Here is a 21,561-nt window from a genome sequence, read left to right as displayed (position 1 = left end):
ATGAGGAGGAAAAACAAATCTTTGGGAGGAATAAGAAGAAATATATCTGTACCTTTAGTTGGTGTAGGTTCTTTGGGTTTGGGCACAACAGCAGGCACCTTCACTTCTGCAACAGCTCTTTTACGCACCTCAGGGACTTTAAAGATATGGATTTCTTTTAGCAATTTTAAAAAATCACCTTAAAGCAGTACATGTAAAAACCACAAGAAACAGAGCTTTATGGCACTACAATGTGAACATTGATAATGAAGAGTTTTGACATAAATCCAAGCAGAAATCTCATACAAGAAAGACAAAAGTTAGAAAGAAGAAGGTTGAGTATTTTTAGCATAAATATTAATTATAATCAGGAGTACATATACCTTTTGCAGCTGGAACCTCCACTTTTTCAGGGGGGGCAACAGGTACCTTCTCTTCAGGAACAACCTTCTTAGGCATCTTGGGTACTTTAAAGATAGGACCTAGCTTCAGTGGTTTTTTACACAATTTTTAAATAGGCACAAACCCAGAAGCTTATGAAGAGCAGAACAAAAACTTACAAACAAATAGTATAATGACAAATATAACACAAGACAGATACACTAAAATGTCCATTGCTGAACTCAGCGTGTATGAAGAATGTTATCTGTTAATGATAACAGCATTTACAAACTGCAATACCTTTGGCTGGTGGAGCTGGCACCTTTTTAGGAACAGGTTCTTTCTCTTCAGGAACAGGTTTCTTAGGCATCTCAGGCACTTTAAAGACATTATTTATTTTAAGAATATCATCTGCTAGTAGTATGAGAAAGACAACAGAAAATACATACAAACAGACATAATGAAATGAGAAGTGACCTGCAGAATACATTTTAAATGTTTTAAGGATGAAACAGAAATAAAAACAGAAGACACTTTATATCCATAGTAAGACTTCTTGAACAAGTCAAATAATTTCAGAACTTATTTTTCACTAGGAATTTGACAGGCACTCAGACATCAATACAGAAAGACATCAGGGACACAAAACTAACATAAATAATGAACAAAATAAAATAAATAGAGACACTGAATGAGAATAACAACACACTGTTTTCTTAGGTATTAATTTGTGTACCTTTTGCTGGAGGAAGCTCCATTTTCTCAGGAGTGGGTACAGGTATTTTTTCTTTTGAGACAGGTTTCTTAGGAATCTCTGGCACTTTAAAGATATTATTTTGCAAACACATTTTAAAATTAGTTTCAGAGCATTAAAAGCATGAAAAAACATGAAAAAAAGATCAAAAGCTCCCCCAAAAGATCATTAAGATTTACATACAACTTAGAACAAGAAATAAAGATGAATTTTAATGAACCCAAAAGATCTCATGAGTAACTTGCAAGAAAAGATCATGTACCTTTTGCTGGTATAATTTCCTCTGGAATAGTTTCCTCTTCTTCTTCCTCAGGAACAAAAATGGGAACCTTTTCTTCAGGCACAACTTTCTTTGTCACCTCAGGTACTTTAAAGATATTAATTTAAGAACTTTACTTTCACGACAACACAAAGAAAAGGTCATAACATAAGACACAAAGACAGAAACTTCAAAGTAACAATAGTAATAAAAATAAGGGAAACTCTATTAGTTATTTTTCACTCCCCGAAAACAGCAAGTGCAATTGGGGTATAAAGATTAAATGAGGATTAGCTCTTTTGCCCAACTCTTAATTACACAATATCATTGCCAACAGAAAACATTAGCAAGATATGCTACAAATGAGAGGTTGTAGAAGATTATCAACATCTAATTTTTTACATAAAAAACTTCAAGTGTCTGCTTTTCAATTTTTTTCTAAAAAACTTAGCTTCTAAGGTAGAACTTGCTCAGCACCAAACGGTGGCCTCTGCAACAGTCTGCCTCCACTCTGAATATCTCATTTAGGGTATATTTTCTAGTTTTATTTTATATAAGTTTAGCTAAAAGGCTTGAGATTTTAGAATACTCTCAAAGTACATGTCAGAATGATCTCCCTGAAGAATATCCAGGTAAAGACCCATAAAATATTATTCCTGGTATTTTGTTTAAACCAAATTTACATTAATTTAAACATTAGTTCTGAATAATGGCATCACAATGAATTCTTTCATCCACAGCAATCACTTAAAATGGAAAACAAGCAGATCATTCGAGGCCTGATTCTCAGCCCACTGAATTCAATAACAAAATAGACAATGAAGCCCTGCCCGAGACCTAGCACTGCTCACTACAGTGGGTACTAGAACCAAGGACCTGACTTTACGTGAGTATAAATTGATTTTTAAAGTGAGGTTCCACTGAAATATGAAAATGTAAGGGAGAGGATTTATCTGCATACACCACAATGTGATATACCTTTAGCTGGTGGAATTTTCTTTACTTTAGGAACTGCAACAGGTACTTTTTCTCCTGGGACAGCTCTCTTGGGCACCTCTGGCACTTTAAAGATATTGTTTTGGTAAGAAATTTTCCATTAGTTTTAGAGCATCAAAACTACTAAAACCACGGAACAAAGTCACAAAGACCAATAATAATAAGAAAAGTCCCCTCGGAATGATAATTAAAGTTTACATCCAGTTTAAAACAATCAATAGAGATGAAGGTCTATTAATGAACTGAACAAAGCTCTCTGATAATTTTCAAGAAGGAATGGTGTACCTTTTGCTGGTATCTCTGGAACAGCTTCCTCTTCCTCTTCTTCTTCTTCAGAAACAAAAATAGGTACCTCTTCAGGCGGAGGTCTTGGTATTTCTGGCACTTCAAAGATAGTATTTAATTGTAAAAAACTTAGACACAACGTCACAAACTGAGAGACAATTTACACAGAAGTTAAAGAGTATGAATTAGCAAGTACATTCCCCACAAACTGCTATGATACTTCAGTTAAATTCTAATAACAAACAGACAGAAACAGTAAGAATCATCATCCACATATTCAGTTATAAGAAGAGATACCTTTGGCTGGTGGAGGTTCTGGCTTTTTATATACAGGGACAGGTACTTTCTTTTCTGGAACTTTCTTGGGCACTTCAGGCACTTTAAAGATATTTTTGTTTAAGAAATTAATTTTCAATGTAACATAAACCATAGTAAAATGATAACTGTATAACTGATATTAAGATTACACAAATATGGTAAAAGTTGAAACATTGATTTTATCCACAGATTTATGCACAGATGTAAACCTACAAACATATAGACTACAGCATTACAAATTGTCGTAATAAGGCTAAGGGAGAAGTCTGGCTGTTAAGTCACGTTGTTTATCTTTTGGAGCATCTGTTTTTGAAACAGCAAGTAATTTTAAATAATTTAGAGATATAAGATCCAAAAGACAGAGACAAGACACGAACATAGACATTTTCAAAGTGTAGAATAAGCATAGCACCCATGACTAACAGATATGGCCACATTACAGTGTCCTGATCAAAAACAGGTCAGTGAGTGGTTCAGTATCAAACACACTAAGATGAGGAATGGGATTGCAGTCTTCTAAAGATGAAGAAACAAAACTAGAATTATGCAGTTGAACCAGAAACTGGTGTACCTTTGGCTGGTGGAGGTTCTTCCACTTTTTTAGGCACTGGGACAAGTACCTTCTCTTCTGGCACAGGTTTCTTTGGTACTTCAGGCACTTTAAAAATATTATTGTAGTTTAAGAATTTCATTTTTGAACCATAAGGTAAAGAACAACGATATGAATCAGTAAAGTGGAATGACAAAGAACTGTCAAGAATAGAAAACTCTTTTCACTCTACATTACATTAAAGAGGAAAGGTGAACAAAGACTGGTTTTTAAAATATGTTTTTTTAACACATTTAGTCAAGAGCTGATATACCTTTGGCTGGTGGAGCTTCCTTCTTTTTTGGTACAGGAACGGGAATCTTCTCTTCTGGCACAGGTTTCTTCAGCACTTCTGGAACTTAGTAAGATATTGTAAATTTAGCTTGGCATAAGAATCTAAAACAACATGACACACAAACCAGTGACACTAAACAACTGAACACAAAAGAATCACAAATCTTAAGAGTAACAATCCTTTTACTATCTTCGTGTTTAACACAAGTGAGAAGAGAAATGAAATCTAGAAGCTCTTTCTGATCACAGCTAATTACAAGTTCATATACCTTTAGCTGGGGGAGCTTCCTTCTTTGGCACTTGGACTTTCTTTTCAGGTACAGGTTTCCTTGGCACCTCAGGCACTTCAAAAAATTATTTTGGTTAAAAAATAATCCACAAACTAGTCAAAATAGAAATTAAACAAAAAAGACAGTGGCACAAACATTTTATATTAAGATCCCCCTCCAAAAAGAACAGGAAAAAGTAATGATCAAGTAAGGTATCTGAAAAATACTGTGAATTACATGTTCAGAGCATGTCTGCTAAGATAAAGAGATGATATATACCTTTTGCTGGAGGAGCTTCTTTTTTCTTCAGAATAGGTACTTTTTCCTCTGGAACAGGCTTCTTGGGAACCTCAGGCACTTGAAAGATACCATTAATGTTTTAGGTATTTAGTTCTAAATCAACAGGAACATTAAGTGCAAGCAAGCATCACAAATACATACTCAAAACATACAGCTATGATTTAAGATGGTTTGATTATTAAGACAAAATAAAATAGCAAACAAATTATATGAACTGCTATTATGTCCATTCTCCCTGCTCAGCCATTGACACCATCAATAAAAACGCTTTTATCTTCAGAGGCTTATTTGCTGATCAAAAGATTGAGTTAAGACAGAGTTTGACTTTTTAGAACCAGCTATTGAAGAAGATAAGTGTGATGGTAGGGAAACTTGCAAAAATACTTTTTTTTTTTTCCCTTCAATTTTTGGATGTTGATTACAAACATTAAATGAACAACTACTTGCTGTATTAGATACTTATTGGTTTTGGTACTTCTCCTTATTTTCCCCTAAAGCTATGATCCTAACTCTTCTCAGGCATGTAATAGGTTGCACCTGATCGTGTTGAAGAAAACAGTTTTGTATATGTATTGAATATATATTGCTGATTACATTTTCTTTCTCAGAAATTTCGAAGTGCTTTCTACATGTAAAAAGTAAGCACATCAAGTTTATCAACTGATTTACTTCAAACACATAACTATGGACACATTGTAAGTAACCAGCAGTTTATACCACAATTCGTTGGGTAGTGGCAATGTTTAAGAGTGGTTTACTTTGATGGAAAAAAATAATAATCTGACACTGCTGAAATCAACAGATTTTCCCTTTAACTGCAGTGAGGCAACGGTTTAAACTAAAATGTATCTTAACGTTTTCTATACTCCAAAACCCAGAAATATCCATACAAGTCTTATAATGACAGAAGAGTAATCCCACCGGCTCTGAGCATACTGAAGAAAGTTTGGAGCATGTATGAATTAAACTTAACTACTATGATAGAGTCAAAGGAAATGTTAGCTAACCCTAATCTTCCTGTTCAGGATTAACCTGGCTTTTGCAGTGTACAGCCTGGACTTTCCTTTACTAGGTAAAATACACTAATCAATATGACAAAATTCTAGTGCAAACAATGTTAAATATAGTTTTGGCATTCATTGATTAGTCAAAAGAAATTCTGAACTTCTTGGGGAAGAAATGCTATAGAATGATTTGAATCAGGACTGTAAAATATACATTATTAAGTACTCTTAGATGGTTATGTAATTTTGGAAAATCGGATATAGCTAGTCTATAACTTTATATTACGATGTAGAAAGGCTTTATTACTGAGATCTTGGCATGACCTAGTTGTCCTCTGTAAGTAGTGAATAGTATGTTCATCCTGTACTAATAATGTTGAAAATTTACACCAGTACCATAAAAATTATTCCTAAGGAAAACACCTAAAACTAAGAGTATTTGAACATGGTAATTTAATAGAAATTTTACATCTTTGCTTTCCATTAAAATATATTATTCCCTTCAAGAAATAAATAAAAAACAACTATAGGGTTTTCAAAGATTTCTGAGAGGAAGTAAATTCTACTTGTGTTCCTAAATCAGTTATTTTCAGTTAACCTACCTATTTTCTAGATAAACATATTTTTTGTCTGTGATTGCAGAATTCTCATAAACATTTCTAAGTATTTCAAGCACAGTCTGATAGCAAACTTAGATCCCAGACAAGGCTGAAGTAGAGTTCAGTTAAATTTTCTTAGTGGGTTATACAGACTTCATATGAAAGAGAAATGATCATATATGACATGGAACATTTAAATAAAGAGGCAGTAGTAAAGAGTAGACATACAGGCATCACATGTTTTCTACACTATATACTAATCATTAAGCATCTTGAAAAAAGGCACACTGTGAAGCACACTAGAACATATTAAACCAAAACTTTGGTATATTAACAGAATGAAAAGGTACTACTTTTTCTCACACAAATCCTAAAATTAAAGTATACCTCTAACTGGTGGGGGAGCCTCCTCTTCATACTGGGGAACTTCTGACTCTTCCTCCTCATATGCAGGAACTTCTTCTTCATAATAAGCAGCTTCTTCTTCATAATGGGTGACTTCTTCCTCTTCATATTGAGGAACTTCTTCATACTGAGGAACTTCCTCCTCATAGTGACTAACTTCTTCATAATGGTGGACTTCCTCCTTGTAATGGATTACTTCCTTCTCATATCTGGTGGCTTCTTCCTCTTCGTATGTTGGAATCTCTTCTTCCTCTTCATACTGAGGAACTTCAACATATACTTTTTCTTTTCGGACAACTGTCTTGCGTACTTCAGGCACTTAAAAAGATATCAATTGAAAGAATCTTACAATTTAGCACATAGATCTTACTAACAATAAGGATCACAAGGCATTGTCAAATAAGAATTAAATCAAAGGAAGAACATTTCATACAAAACAAATCAGTATTCACTGTACATGAAACATAGAAGACACACAAAATATTGTTACTGTATTTCAATACTTTATCCAATATACCTTTGGCTGGTGGTCTTGCCATTTTTTTAGGAGGATAAACTTGTACTCTTTCTTCAATGATAGCCCTCTCTGGTACATCAGGCACTTAAAAGATACAGTACATTTACATTTAAGAATTTTTAAAAAATGTTGTTTAAAAGCAAAAATATTCCTGGCAAGAAACACAAAAACATATCTTACAAATACATGGCTGACATGTAAAAGACAAGGGTGCTTATTGACACTGGACATGTAACTATGGAAGCCATTAGGCTGTTTTTTCAATTATGTAACAAGAAACATTTCAAGATCCCAATATAAGCAGCAGTGATTCATCCACTGATTCCAGCAGTGAAGTTAAGCTTGCTAATGGGCAGAACTCAAAGTCCAAATTCATCCAATTACAAAATCCCTAGAACCCACTGTCCTCTGTGGCAGCCCCTCTCCACAGCAGTGACACTTTTCAGTACCTCAGTAATAGATCACTGGTAACAAAAAATTTGCATAGGAAACTCCAGATGAAGATGAGGGAGCACACAGAGAAAACCTTTGTTAGTGACTAACAATGGATAAGAGCTCTGGTCTAATTAAAGGCAAAAGAATTAATTGCTCAGTGAGGAAGGCATTTTTCGTTGTCTGTCCCCTTACAAAGTGGCTTGTTTGTTCAGGCGTGGCAAGGAGCCATTTCCTATAAGAACAGGAAAATTTCCAAAAGATTAAGGTGTGAATATGTTGAGTTTTTAAGATTTATTCAGGAAAGAATGCATGCTATGTTTAAGCAACATATTCTCTTTTTCAGAGCAGCAGTGCATGAGTCTTGTCTTCTGAGGCAGGTGTCTTGGGAAATTTTTGACCAATATAGCTGGAAGCTGCACAGAATATTACCCCAGCATTTTGATGTCTGGGAGACTACTAGACTTTTCAATTTGGTATTTTCTTAACAGACTGCAGATCTTTTCTGATCTTCTTAAGAGATGGAATCCATTTTGTCTATGCTTTCTTCATGACAAGCTACAGTGAGCGTAGATGAGTGGATGCCACAGGTCTCGATGCTTGCTGAGTGGGTGTTATTTTGGGGGGAATGTGAAAACTGACCAGCTCTTTAAATATTTTCTGGCAAAGCACTGCTTGATATTTAATTGCAAGTGCCAGGTACATCTGTGTTTGAAATCTTAAACTAAAATTGATTGGAACTGGTAACTTTGGTTGATTTGATAACAAACTGCACTGTGCATGAGTGCCCTTGCCAGAAATATCAGGATTCTTTTGTCCTAGCTACAACACCTCTGGTATCCCACAGAAGAACTGTTGCATTTAATGTTCTTCTGCTTTGACATTCCAGGCCAGCTGGTATATTACCCCTGCCTTACAGAAAGCCAGTCAAAGATCTTCCATCCTCCTCTTAGTAGTCATGATCTGCCTGTCCCCCCATCATTCTCTAATAAAGAGACTAAATAGATTATTTAACTTCATACTGATGTGATTGTATTAATCTTTCATGATATGAATATGATAATGCTGTTTATCAACAGCAGCAGGTCTGAAAGTAGTAAGAGGCATCTTGTGGGTCATTTTTCACAAATCAATAGATTGCCTCCAATCTATTTCTTTATTCTATTTCTTTAAAAACTGTGGATTTGTTGAAAGCCCTTGAGCTGGCAGGTCCAATATATGGGATTCTGCTAAGTGTCTCAGCCAGGCAGGCAACAGCAGAGGTAAAGGTTTTTTCTCTGACATTCAGATTTAGGTGAGGAATTGGTATAACAAAGCAGGAAAGGACAGGCTTTCTTTCCAGAAGAGGAAAGCATGTTAATATAAATGAAGGAAAAGGCTGCCCTGTTTCCCCAAAAAGGTCAGACAGGTGGCAAGATTTGCAAAGGATGACCTAGTGAAATGGTTGGGCTTCCACTGTGACAACAGCACTAAGCCAGAAGGAAAGATTTAAGTCTTTTATGAGAATGGAATACTGTCCTGTGGTATCCTACAAGCTTCACTTTCAGGATAAACTGACAATCCGCACAGGACATGAAACTGTGTTTTGTCGTGGTTTTGTTTGTCTGTTTATTAAGTAGATGACAAGATGTAAATCTGGACATAGAATGTTTTTAGTCCATTCATACCTGTGTATGAAATCTCCTTTTCTGTGTGAAGAGAAATGGATACTTCCTCTGACATAGCCCAGTGTTCTTCTTCTGTTGGTACTTTAAAGACAGAGTTTAATGTTAATATTTTTCTCTCGTGTAATATCATGTACAATAATAAATATCCCATTTGGGGTTTCTTAGACAACTAACTACTATTTCCTGACACCTCCCAAACCCAGAGTAATTGGGTAAAATATGTCTCTAGGGTTTCTCAAAGACTGTTAAATTTCCCTGGGGACTATGGTGGAACACACTGGTGGACTTGGTAGTGTTAGGTTAACAGTTGGACTTGATGATCTTAAGAGTCTTTTCCAACCTAAATGATTCTATGATTCTAACATTAAAACTTCAAGAAAGATGCCAGACTAGCAGGCTTGAAGCTCTGGTGGTACTGCATGAGGACAGTCTGTTCATAGATTAAATCCATGGGTAGGAGTACCTTCTGGTGGTGGAGACACTTTTCTTTTTGGAACAGCAATGGATACTCTTTCTTGTCTGGCAATTTTCTTTGGTGCTTCTGGGACTTTAAAGATAGCAATTGTAAGAATACTAAATTCTAAAAGAAATAACACATTTTCTGAAGTTCATCCGAAAGAATTATGGACAAACAATTATGGGGAAATAGTACACATTTACATAGCAAAGATACTTATAATAAACACAACAATCACACCAGACATACAAACATAAAAACATTTACATTAATAGAGAAAATGACCAGCTGAAGCTTTAATGCATAGTAGCTAGATATGCACTAAGTAATTTGAAGACTGCTAGTTCGGGGGGTTCCAGGAATAAATTCCCCAGATAAATTAGACACTTTGAAACACCGTGTAATTTTAGTATCAGCAGCAATATAGTTAAATATTAAAATAGTATCTACTAAAATACTAAATATAGTACAAGAATAATAGATATATAGACTAAAACACATCAAAAACTAACAGCATATTCACACATCATGAATTAAGATGGAATGATTGAGATGAAAGTAAGATGTAAATAATTTGCTTCTAGGCTCTTCAGAAATGTATTTAAACCACAAAATACCACACATACAGGATACATAACAAAATCAGTTTTCAAACACAAGAAAATCACAGAAACAGAAGACATATTTGCAAGTTTGAAACCCTTCACTAAATATTGACAATGTTATAAAACATTGATAGTTTTTTCTAAATGTGTTTGTATTTATTTAACTTCTTCACTGAGTAAATGTCTTCACTCAGCTTTCCAAAGCTCTTAAGCAGCCAGAGTGATCAGCGAAGTTAAATAGTAGTTAGAAAATACAAAGAATGCAGGTATATAACTGTTCTGTCACCTTCTGCATTCTTTTGCAGGGGAGAAGACAAAGGTCTTTTTTGTTTCTAATCAAGTCAGGAGAGACTGGGATTTGAATAACCAGGCAGATGGTATGATGCGCATGCACATCTGATACTTAGAAGCTTTCTCTACTTTCAAGGGAGGTTGTATACCTTTAGGTGGTGGAGCTGCCACTTTCCGTGAAATTGGAACAGGTACTTTTTCTTCTGGCACAGGCTTCTTGGGCACTGCTGGCACTTTTTAAAAAAAAGTTTATTTTAAAAGATTTTGAATTAATCACAGTTTATGAACATAATCAGATGACAAAATACAAATGTAAAGAGTTGACATTTCTTCAAGTCAAATAAAAAAAGACAGCAAACATTGAGCATTACAGCTTGTGTTAGACAGTTAGACATTATAAATATAAATCAGTACTCTGAAGCAAGACTTCTCTTGTGTAGCTCTGAAAAATTATATACCTCTTTTCGGTGGAGCCTCCTCTTTTTTAGCAACTGCAACTTTTTCTTCTGTGATAATTTTCCTGTGCACTTCAGTCACTTAAAAATAATAAGTGTAAGAATATTTAATGGCAATATTTGAAATGCAGACATATATAAGTTTTTTCTACTTAATCTGATTTGTTATAAGAGAAAATCTAAGTAAACTTCAACAGCAACAAAAAATGAGGCACTGCAGAAGGGTGTACTTTACTGCCATAGCACAAAGATGAGTATATAGTCAAAAGAAGGGAGATCCAGACAGATGTTACAGATACTAGCAAACAAACACTTATTTAAGTAAAATGCCTAAACACAAATACTGGAAGGCCAGACAAAAAGACCTTCATAATAATAATATTCTCAGTTTGTTTACCTCTGGTTGATGGAGGTTCTTCAACTTCTATCTCAAAAGTGGGCACCCGTTCTTCTGCAGGTTCTTAAAAAAGATTGTGCAGCTTTAGAAAATCTGATTGACTTCACCAACAGGCATAACATAAAAGACGAAATAACATAAATCTCATCAAGACGACACAGGCCACATTGTAGACACAGACATAAGTACATGTTTAATGTTGAAGAAATTTGATATGTGAGATATATTTTTTATCAACATGCATATATGTTAAAGACGGAATGCAGCAAAAAAAAGCATTTTTTGCAACATGAACAAACACTGATATACCTCTTGCTTGTGGAGCCTCCATTTTTTTAGGCACAGGGACAGGTACTTTCTCTTTAGGAACTGCTTTCTTATGAACTTCAGGAACTTTAGAAAAATGAGTAAGATGAGAAGGAAGATGAGAAAGAATATTAATGTGTAATATTTGTAATTGCTACTACATCAGAATGTGTTTTACTGAGTTAACACAAACCCAAAGATGGAATTTGAGACAACCATTTATAGACACTGTCAACATGTACAAACAAGACAGTAAGACAAACATAATTCCCTTGAAGATACATCATCCAGATAAGGAACTGGTTTATACCTTTAACTCCTGGAGCTTCCTTAGGGGCAGCTGGAACTTTTCGTTCGGGGACAACTCTCCTATGCTTCTCAGGCACTTTAAAAGATTACAATACACAGTTTTACAAAGAGGAGTAGTATCACTATAATATGCACACATTTCCTTAATACAAAAAACCACAAATGGAGATAAACATATAGTGGCAACATAATGCTCAGAATGACAAAACAACCAATATTTTGTAATGAAAAGATTGTATACCTTTAGCAGGTGGGGCTTCCTCTCTTTTAGGAACAGTTACCCTCTCCTCTATGTAGTAAGATTCTTCTTCAGTCACTTAAAAAGAGTAAAATAAAAAAATACTTGAGTTTAAGTATTTGACATCTATTACTGTCTTTATGACCCTGGTAAGCAACAAGATATTTGTAAGACAAGAATAAGCTTTTGCTAACAGACACCTCTGGTATTACAAAATCTACATTCAAGCCATCTCCCTCTGAAGCCAATGGAAAACATCCAAGCAATTTAATGAAACTGAGATTGAGGTCTCATCTTGTATTTCTGTGGAATTTGAAAATGCTCAGTATTTGAGGCACTAAACCAGCACTTTCCATTCCTCTGTCCACTAGTTCACTAATGGTGGAATTTGTCCACTTTGAGAAAGCCTCTCTCTCAAATACTAAGAAAATTCCTTGACTAAAGCCATCCCTTGAAAATACTTTCTATGGTATCACTTGTAATGAAAATTGAGTCAATCACTGTGTGTTACTGTCCTCCACAGCATTACAGGTGGAAACAACTTAGTCATTTTATGATGAAATGGTCTGAGGAACCAGAGTGTACCATGATATTCTGAAGGGCCTTTACTTCATCCAAGTGACCTGGTGGAATAGGAACTTCCAACAGAGAATTTTTATGAAAAAAAAGAAGGGCTGATAACTCTCAACATCCAAGAGATACCTAATTATTTTCACAGAATCACAGAATCATCTAGATTGGAAAGACCTTGAAGATCATCTAGTCCAACCATTAACCTAACACTGACAGTTCTCAACTACACCATATCCCTAAGTGCTATGTCAACCCAACTCTTATAAACCTCCAGGGATGGGGACTCCACCACTGCCCTGGGCAGCCCATTCCAATGCCTAACCAAATACTTCCTAATATCCAGTCTAAACCTTCCCTGGTGCAACTTGAGGCCATTAGCTCCTGTCCTATTGTTTGTTACTTCGTTAAAGAGACTCATCCCCAGCTCTCTGCAACCTCCCTTCAGGTAGTCGTAAAGGGCAATGAGGTCTCCCCTCAGCTTCCTCTTCTCCAGACTAAACAACCCCAGTTCCCTCAGCCGTTCCTCCTACGACATGTGCTCCAGACCCTTCACCAGCTTCGTTGCCCTTCTTTGCACACACTCAAGTAATTAAATTTTCACTGTATCAAAACAGGATTAACTGCTACACTTTACAAATGCAAGCAAAATAGAAATTGTAGACGTTCTTGGCATTAAAGTTTATAAGATATGAGACATAATTATATAGTCGTAAATTTTTCTTTATGAATAGAGTCGATATTAATCCACACTATTTTTGGCACAAATAAAAAATTAGTTTTTTGCTTTCACCTAGTATTCCTGAATTTTGGTCGTACCTTCAGAAACCTCTTCTCTGTGAACGGAAATAGACAATTCCTCTATTTCTTCTTCAGACCATTCTTCAACTGTTGGTTCTTTAAAGAAAATAATTAGTTTTAGTATTTTTGGTGGATGGATGGATGGATGGATGGATGGATGGAGAAGATGAAGACCAATTCTTACAAGTTCTACATAACAATGACAAATATGCACACAATACAGAAAGTGATGTGCACACACATATGTATCATTTGCTCTAAATGATGTGTTTTGACCATGCCCCATGTACCCTATTGTGTGTCGTTGTATCTCTCAAATATACTTCACTGGTCAACTGTCAGACCATCAGAATGCCTCAGCTCCCCAGACTTCCCCACAACAGCCTAGGGTGGGGGGGAACAACAGTCAAAGAATTAGATGTTACTCCTTGATCCAGCTACATGAAAGTAAGAAGTATAGGAACAAGATGAGAAGGGTAGGTCAAGAATCGAAAGAAAAGCCTGGCATGTGCACATCTACAAAAGTGACTGTATCAGGGAAACATCAACTTATTCTGGAGTAAAAGGTTAATTTGCAGGAGACAAACAGAAATTATCACTGCACATATCCATACGAATATATATGTGCATGTTCATATTTTAGATAGATAATATTCATATCTGCTTTTAAAAACTCATTTATGTTTTTTAATAGAATATGTAAATTGTCTTGACTGGCTAGTTATTAATGGGATATAAAAACGGTCCAAATGTTGTTTTCAGCTATCTTGAAGCAGGTATTTTGTGGAATTATACTAACTTAAAACAAGTGATGTCAACCTTCCCTGAGTATGAGAATGTGAACTAAAAGAGCTTGTGAGAAGCTAATGTTGCGGAGAGAAATAGTATCGCCATCTGCGGGGCTACAGAGAGCTTTGTAGGGAGTATGACAAATGGATGGTTACGGTCCTAATTAGAAGAGTCTATACTCAACACTATACATCCATACTTCTTACTATGATTTCATGAGAGCCTGATCCAAAGGTCATTGTATTCAATGGCAGAGTTTCCATTCCTGTCAATGGGGTGGGATCCTGTCATTCAAGACTGAAATGGTAAATGGCACTCAGGATGCTCTTAACTGCCTGCAAGTCTGAAAAGTGTTCAACACAAACCTCATACAAGGTAACTAACACGAAATTTTTGTGGATTCTGATCTTGATCTTAGAAAAATAGACTTGTAGACAAGGCACAAGTTTCTCACTGTTTTCTACTTATAGTGTACCTTCAGGTGGTGGGATTTCCTCTGGAATGGCAACAGATATTCTTTCTTCTGTAATAAGTACTCTTTCTTCAAAAGTGGCTTTCTTCTGTACTTCAGGCACTTTGAAAGATAATAATATTAGAAGTATGCTTTTCTAATTCCATTGTGAAAGCAATGTTGCAAAATGCTAAAAATAAATTTCCAAATAATTACTTAAGGGTACTTAGTACATAACACATAATAGAGATTCAATATTTAGAAATAATAATTTTGTAAGTATTGCACAACACATACAACATACTGTAATGATTCACAGTCACTAAATCAGAACAGCAGAATTCACAGGGGAAGCACAAAGCATACCTTTAGCTGGAGGAGCCTCAACTTTTTTAGGAACAGCAGGAGATACTTTCTCTTTAGGGATAGGTTTCTTAGGAACGGCAGGCACTTAAAAAAAAGTATTTCGTTTTAGACCTATGAAGTGCAGAACTGGCAAAGGCATCACATAACAGAAATGTATCATTCAAAAAGATTACACATGGACATATTTTTCTTACAAAACACAACAGCTGAACAAGCTGAGACAAATGCAATGTTCTAAAGACTAAAACAAATTATATTACACTGAACAGTATTGTACCTTTTGCAGGTGGAGCTTCTACTTTAGGAACATGGGGTATTTTTTCTTCTGGAGCTGGTTTCTTAGGTACTTCTGGCACTTCAGAGATATGAATTATAATAATATTAAGTAACTGAAATTACAGATGTTTTAAGACTGCATCTGTAGCACAGTTATCCACAAAACTGACACAAAAGATACATAGCTAATGTAACTGAAGTACAACTAAAACCAGATTCACTTAACAATCAAGACCAAAACTGGATGAGAACAAGATGCTTAAGATAACAAGAAAAGAATGTTATTTATTCAAGTGTACCTTTAGGTGCTGGAGCTTCCTCTCTTTTTGGAACAGCAATTTTTTTCTCTGGGGGAGCTCTCTTAGGCACCTCGGGCACTTAAAAAGGAAAAAATATAAGATAACTGAATTGTATATTTCAAAGCTTTTTTTATATATAAAATTTCATTAATCCATTCATAAGAATATCAAGACACCTCACATAACACATTCATACACTTAACATAGAAACGTATGAGATGAGCAACATATATTTGAAAAAAAAAAAAAAAAATCAAGCCAGTCTGTGGAGGCCTATCAAGTGATTTAAGACCAATTTCATAACTGAAGAAAGAGTTGCCTAAGTTACCTGGCCTTAAAAACTGCTGTGTATAGACAGAGAATGATATATAAAAAACCAGTTTCTAACACAACCATGATTACGTACAGGCTAACAAAAAAAAAATTAAAAAGGTATTCAACAGGTACATGTACACTCAATCACTAAGTATACCTTTGGCATGTGGAGGTTCTTCTTTGGGAACAGGAACGTGTACTTTTTCTTCAGGCACAGGTTTTTTAGGCACTTCAGGAACTTTAAAGATATTAACATTTGTTTAAGTAATCTTTCTAAGACTTCTGAGTTCATCTTAGATGAGAACAGACATACAGTATAACACACAAAGACTGTAATTATCATATGCTTATATTAAGAATCCTATTAGGAAAACAACACAATAGTACAGGACTGGTTAAAGCCCACATTCAGGGAAGAAATTCTTCACTGTGAGGGTTGTGAGGCACTGAAACTGGTTGCCCAGAGAAGCTGTGGTTGACCCCTCCCTGGAAGTGTTCAAGGCCGGATTGGATGGGGCTTTGAGCAACCACATCTAGTGGAAGGTGTCCCTGCCAAGGAGATGATCTTTAAGGTCCCTCCCAACCCAAACCATTTTATGATTCCGTCTATGATTGTATGATTCTACAATACAAAAGATGGCGTACCTTTTGCTGGGGGAGCCACCTCCTTTTTAGCAACAGCAACTTTCTTTTCTGGAACAGGTTTCTTAGGGACTTCAGGCACTTTGGAAAACATTGTCAAAGTGAGAGAGCTTTAGTTTTTTGACCACTTACCCAGATTTCAGTAATCCAAGATTACTTTATAGAACATAGTATCTGGACAAGGAGCTGAGCACTGCAACACAATACAATGTACAACCTTTTGGACATACAGTGGACTACATGGGAAAGACACTACAATACAATATAAAATTCCAATGTTAACATTACTGCACTATCACGTTCATGGCTCTCTCTTGAAGTAAAAACACCCTAACTTTCTGCAAAAGACACACAACATAAACAGAAACAACAAGCACAAGACTGTTAGGAAAGAGAAGGGCCAAAGCTGAGACAAATGCAAGCTGTAAGCTAAGTTATAGCACAAATGAAAAAGTAGAAGTATGGAGATAATGCAAAATCAAATAATGCATATGGAAATAATCCAAAACCAAAGCCATGTAGAGAGTAAATTCATAAATATATTCAAGAAAATATGAAAAAAATATAATGAAAGACAACTTGTTTTGGTTTGGGTTTTTTTGTTTTTTACTAAGGCAGTAGAAATACCTTTAGCTGGTGGAGCTTCTTTTTTAGGGACAGGAACAGGCTTTCTTTCTTCTGGAATATGTCTCTTTGGTATCTCAGGCACTTTAAAGAGATATGTGGTGAACACTTAACAGACAGTAAAAATATTTGGCAAATCACAGTAAGTTATTTGCAACACGATGGATAAGCAAACACTACATGTCAAAAAATACGCTGTTTTATCAAACAGATACCATATGCTTATCTCAAAAAATACTATTCAAAGAATTATTTAAAGCAGTGATGAAGAAGAATTAGGTTTAGAAATGCAGTAGGGCTTGAACTTGTGAGAATAGAGCCATAGAAAGATGGAAAGATCTCAGTTCTGATATCCTATCCTTTGGTAAAGAGTGGTACAGGCAGATAACATGAAAGTTCAGAAAGTTCAGAAAAAATGAGTGAATGGTGATAGAAAGATTTTATTCACCTTCAATGTGAGGGATCTCCACTTCTGTAGAAATGACTTCTTCTTCTTCTTCTTCTTCCTCTTCAACTTCCTTATGTGCTACGATAGGAATTTTAAAGATATTAAATTTGGATATAGGAAATATTAATGTCTGTAGTAAATCTGAAAAGCTTTTAAGAAGATATTATGTGTGTCCAGTACACAAAGCTCACTGAAACACATATGCTAATATGTAAAAAAAATTCATCCAGAAAACCAACAGCATGTGCAAACCACAATGAGTTTTAATTAACTGCAGATTCAAATTGTTTTAAAAACTTAAATACTGATTAGCCTCTCATTCTTAATCAATCTACCTTCAATTGGGTAAACAGCTTCAAAGAATCTTTCTTCAACTGTTTTCTCATGCTCTGTTGGCTCTTCAAAGGAAAGCATTTAAAAAATGTTAAAATAAAATAGTTGATATGTCGGCATCTATTAATCTAAAGAAAACTGAGGCTGGCTACATAACACAATGAACAAAAAGAAGCAATGCATATTGAAAGACAAATATACGATGTGTCTAAATATGTAATTTTCCATACATAAGAATCAATTAAAGAAAATCTAGTATGATTGAAAGATTGTTTTGATTTGGGTGCACAGATTTTTGGTTTTGTACATACCTGTGACATATGAATACTCTTCTTCTCTGTGGACAGAAACCGACATCTTTTCTTCTGAAACAGTCCATGTTTCTACTGTCGGTACTTTAAAAATAGGATTTTGTTTTAGTATTTTATATTCTAGAGCCACATTAGTGGTAGTCAGCATGTGAGTTTTTATCAAATCTGTATCTGTATTGCACATTTCAGTCTTAGACATATTTAGACAGTCAGTATTCATTCTAAAATACTGAACACAAACCAAGCATACAAGTAAAATATTTAGTGTCTGTTAAAGACTAAAGACACAGACACCTTTAACCCAAATTTTAAAATAAATGCATGCGCAGGCTTTTGGAAATAATATATCAGAAGAATTCCGAAGGTGGTTCTTCAAAGCAATTTTGTGGCACTGGGCCAGAATTATGCTCATTATGTAGTCATAGGCCAGCAGGCAGAACAGGTGAAGAAAAAGCTAAATCACAGTTCAATAACCTGTAGGCTGTTTTAAACAAAAATCAAAAGGCTAGCCACAAACATGTTAAAAACAGAGTTTATGAAAGGTAAAAGCAAGGTACACATGCCAGAGTAGTCACAGCATGACCAGTACAATAGATTCAGGAACATACACACAGGCCCACATATTCACAAGAAGCACAAGAACACATAGAGTGCTGGAAAAATTGTAAACTGCAATTGAAAGATGCTGATCTGTACCTTCCTTTTTCACAACTTTTTCCTCAACGATCATTGGTGTAGGTTTTGGTGGTAGAACTTTCTTGGTAACTGTTGGCATTAAAAATTTGTTATTCAGTCATATATTTAGCAAAGAGATCAAAATAAGTTTACAGTTATCTAACAATGATGTTGAAAATACAACAAACAAGACAAACATAATCTAACTCGGTAGCTAAGTCAGGCTGCTTGGAACCACGCAAAGCAACAGAAGGAATGTGTCTGCTTCTTTTTTTTGCTACCTCCTAAAGGGGCTGGGTAACTCAAGGTGTTTAGTACACAGGTCATATCCTGACATATATTGAATTGCAGCCAACAAACTCCTGCTGCAGAATGGGAAATGCTATACAAAAGGTGGTGGCTACTAAGAGAATAAGGATGCATCTTTATTTCATAACCAAACAATTAACCAAGACATCCTGGTAGACAGGTCAATATGGAAATCTGAGGAAAGTGGGGATTTCACATCTTCAGCTTACAGTGAAACAAACCATTTCACCCAGTACAATTTTACACCCACTTCCTTTCTTAAAGCATTGGTACTTAGCAGCTGCATTTAGTATTTTCTCCTAAAAAGCTTTTCATCTTCCTTTATAGAATTAATCAGAAACTTTTATTAGATGTTTCAAAGACTGAAAAATTGATCAGACCCAAGTTACATGAAGACAAAGCATATGCAGATCAGCTAAGTAACAATAGCCACTACTTTAATGTAAAGATGACATTAAGGCAATTAAGCAGTAGTTACCCTCAGCCCGTTTGACTTTTTCTTCTCCAACCCTCTGAGTGGTTATCTCCACTTTTTCATCAACAGGTTTCTTGACAACTGTAAGTAATTCAGATATGTTTATTGTTTAAATAATCTTGCAAATTATTTTCTGTACACAAACCAAGAAGAACTGGCTATTTTCTTGTTTAGGATGTTATAACCTTTGCACATCTTGTGCGTTGTTCAGTGGTGGTGAATGGTGGTGGTAAAGGCACTTGTGAAACAGGTGATGAGGCCCACCCTCCCCTGAGAGATATGCAGTGATCTAAATAGAGGACACTTCTCAGAAGTGCAGCATTTACTGGCTCAAAAGCACCACCCATACCCAAGGCTAATATACAGTGAGAAACAAAGATAACTGAAGCTCAGTTTGATTTTGCCAGCAATTCTTGGTTGCTTCAACCACCATTGCCACTATTCTCTCTCTACTCGAAATATGATGTGGGAGAAGAGGAAGGGTTGCCACAAGTCACGCTCACGTCACTGTCCAATATAAAGAGAATTCTCTCCTTTTCGGTGAAGTGTGAATAACCACCTTCACCTTGAAGAAGATGCATGACAGATCTTAATCTGCATGTTTCTGCTTTGCAGGAAAGTCATACCTTTACGAACTGTTACTTCTTTCTTTTCCTTCTTTTCAGCTGTAATTGCTGGTGGTTTTCGCTCAGGCACAGGCTTCTTAGGAACTTCAACCACTTTAAAAATAATAACATCACTTAATGATGAAAAATGCATTGTCTAAATGCTTGATACACACAAAAGGTACTAGTTATGCCATTATAAATTTATGAAGTTGAAAAACACACACAGTTTTGGAGGTCCAATTGTTGCAGTAAAATTTTCTGTTTATTTCCAAGTTTGATGGTTTCTTGTCAGAGCCAAATTCTGTTCCTAGAGGCATATATGTCACTGCTACCCCAGACAGTTAAAGCATGCAAGGAATTGCAAAATACAGCTATTAACATCAAGCAATTAATGTGTGAAACATGTAACCTAAATCAAGTTTATCTAGAATACATAAAAAAGATAGAAAAATATTCAAAACAGCTAAAAATGACACATATCCTTACAAACTATGAACTCACATTAGGCTTTAAAGATGTGCCAATCTGCAAAGCCCATTGGCAACCAAATTATAGTGTATTAGTTTCTATCTGCATCTATACCTCGCCATACTAGAGTCTTTGTCTTATCATCAAGTGCCAATTAAAACTTGGCAGCATATTATGGTTTAAGTTATTGTAACAAAAAATAAATCTCAAAAATGCTGCCTGGCTTAAAATTTTTGGGCCTTAAATATGAGAAAAGAGAAGCAATAAAATGGCATGATAATTAAAATACCTTCTTCATGAATGACTCGTTTTTCTTCATAGCTCACTTCTCTTTTCTCATAAGCTTCTTCCCATTCCTCTTCCCCTTCATCATAGCCTTCTTCCTTGACATAATAGTCATGATCTTCGCCATAATCTTCTTCCCATTCTTCATAAGTTTCTTTGGGCTTTTCATATATTTCCTTCTTTTCTTCATAAATCTCTTCTCTCCTTGCCATGGATGTTATTTTGATCTCTTTGGGCTTCTCTGGCAGCACCTCAGGAACTTAAAATTAAAAAAAAGATTATTTATATCATAGTCTGGAATTTGCAAGGCATATTGGATGATGGCAGTTAATGAAGTTATTTCATCCTCACAGATGGTTTAAAGAATTTCTTATGCAGTCCTAATCACCTTGGATTTTAAATGTGTATGT

At 35.3% G+C, this 21,561-nt stretch overlaps 1 protein-coding gene across 1 annotated transcript in view; it reads right to left on the bottom strand.

The window, feature by feature from the left end:
* Positions 1-21,561, bottom strand: part of TTN (titin) — a 242,891-nt gene that overhangs the window by 129,913 nt on the left and 91,417 nt on the right. The window contains exons 110-142 of the mRNA XM_074873084.1: positions 21,156-21,410; positions 20,417-20,509; positions 19,794-19,871; positions 19,028-19,096; positions 18,332-18,415; positions 18,023-18,085; positions 17,688-17,765; positions 17,243-17,323; positions 16,619-16,696; positions 15,659-15,736; positions 15,361-15,438; positions 15,084-15,167; positions 14,742-14,840; positions 13,496-13,573; positions 12,110-12,184; positions 11,870-11,944; positions 11,563-11,646; positions 11,254-11,316; positions 10,860-10,937; positions 10,551-10,634; positions 6,415-6,750; positions 4,404-4,481; positions 4,125-4,199; positions 3,836-3,919; positions 3,544-3,630; positions 2,952-3,032; positions 2,655-2,753; positions 2,352-2,435; positions 1,377-1,481; positions 1,097-1,180; positions 661-738; positions 363-446; positions 53-136 (exon numbers count right to left, since the gene is read on the bottom strand). Coding sequence (XP_074729185.1) covers positions 53-136; positions 363-446; positions 661-738; positions 1,097-1,180; positions 1,377-1,481; positions 2,352-2,435; positions 2,655-2,753; positions 2,952-3,032; positions 3,544-3,630; positions 3,836-3,919; positions 4,125-4,199; positions 4,404-4,481; positions 6,415-6,750; positions 10,551-10,634; positions 10,860-10,937; positions 11,254-11,316; positions 11,563-11,646; positions 11,870-11,944; positions 12,110-12,184; positions 13,496-13,573; positions 14,742-14,840; positions 15,084-15,167; positions 15,361-15,438; positions 15,659-15,736; positions 16,619-16,696; positions 17,243-17,323; positions 17,688-17,765; positions 18,023-18,085; positions 18,332-18,415; positions 19,028-19,096; positions 19,794-19,871; positions 20,417-20,509; positions 21,156-21,410 — 3,114 coding nt within the window. The remainder of the gene's footprint in view (positions 1-52; positions 137-362; positions 447-660; positions 739-1,096; positions 1,181-1,376; positions 1,482-2,351; positions 2,436-2,654; positions 2,754-2,951; positions 3,033-3,543; positions 3,631-3,835; positions 3,920-4,124; positions 4,200-4,403; positions 4,482-6,414; positions 6,751-10,550; positions 10,635-10,859; positions 10,938-11,253; positions 11,317-11,562; positions 11,647-11,869; positions 11,945-12,109; positions 12,185-13,495; positions 13,574-14,741; positions 14,841-15,083; positions 15,168-15,360; positions 15,439-15,658; positions 15,737-16,618; positions 16,697-17,242; positions 17,324-17,687; positions 17,766-18,022; positions 18,086-18,331; positions 18,416-19,027; positions 19,097-19,793; positions 19,872-20,416; positions 20,510-21,155; positions 21,411-21,561) is intronic.

The sequence above is a fragment of the Strix uralensis genome, chromosome 6, assembly GCF_047716275.1.
Source record: "Strix uralensis isolate ZFMK-TIS-50842 chromosome 6, bStrUra1, whole genome shotgun sequence".
In the NCBI taxonomy this organism is placed as follows: Eukaryota; Metazoa; Chordata; class Aves; order Strigiformes; family Strigidae; genus Strix; species Strix uralensis.
Note: the sequence above shows the minus strand (reverse complement) of the source record. Positions and strands in the feature narration are given on the sequence as shown.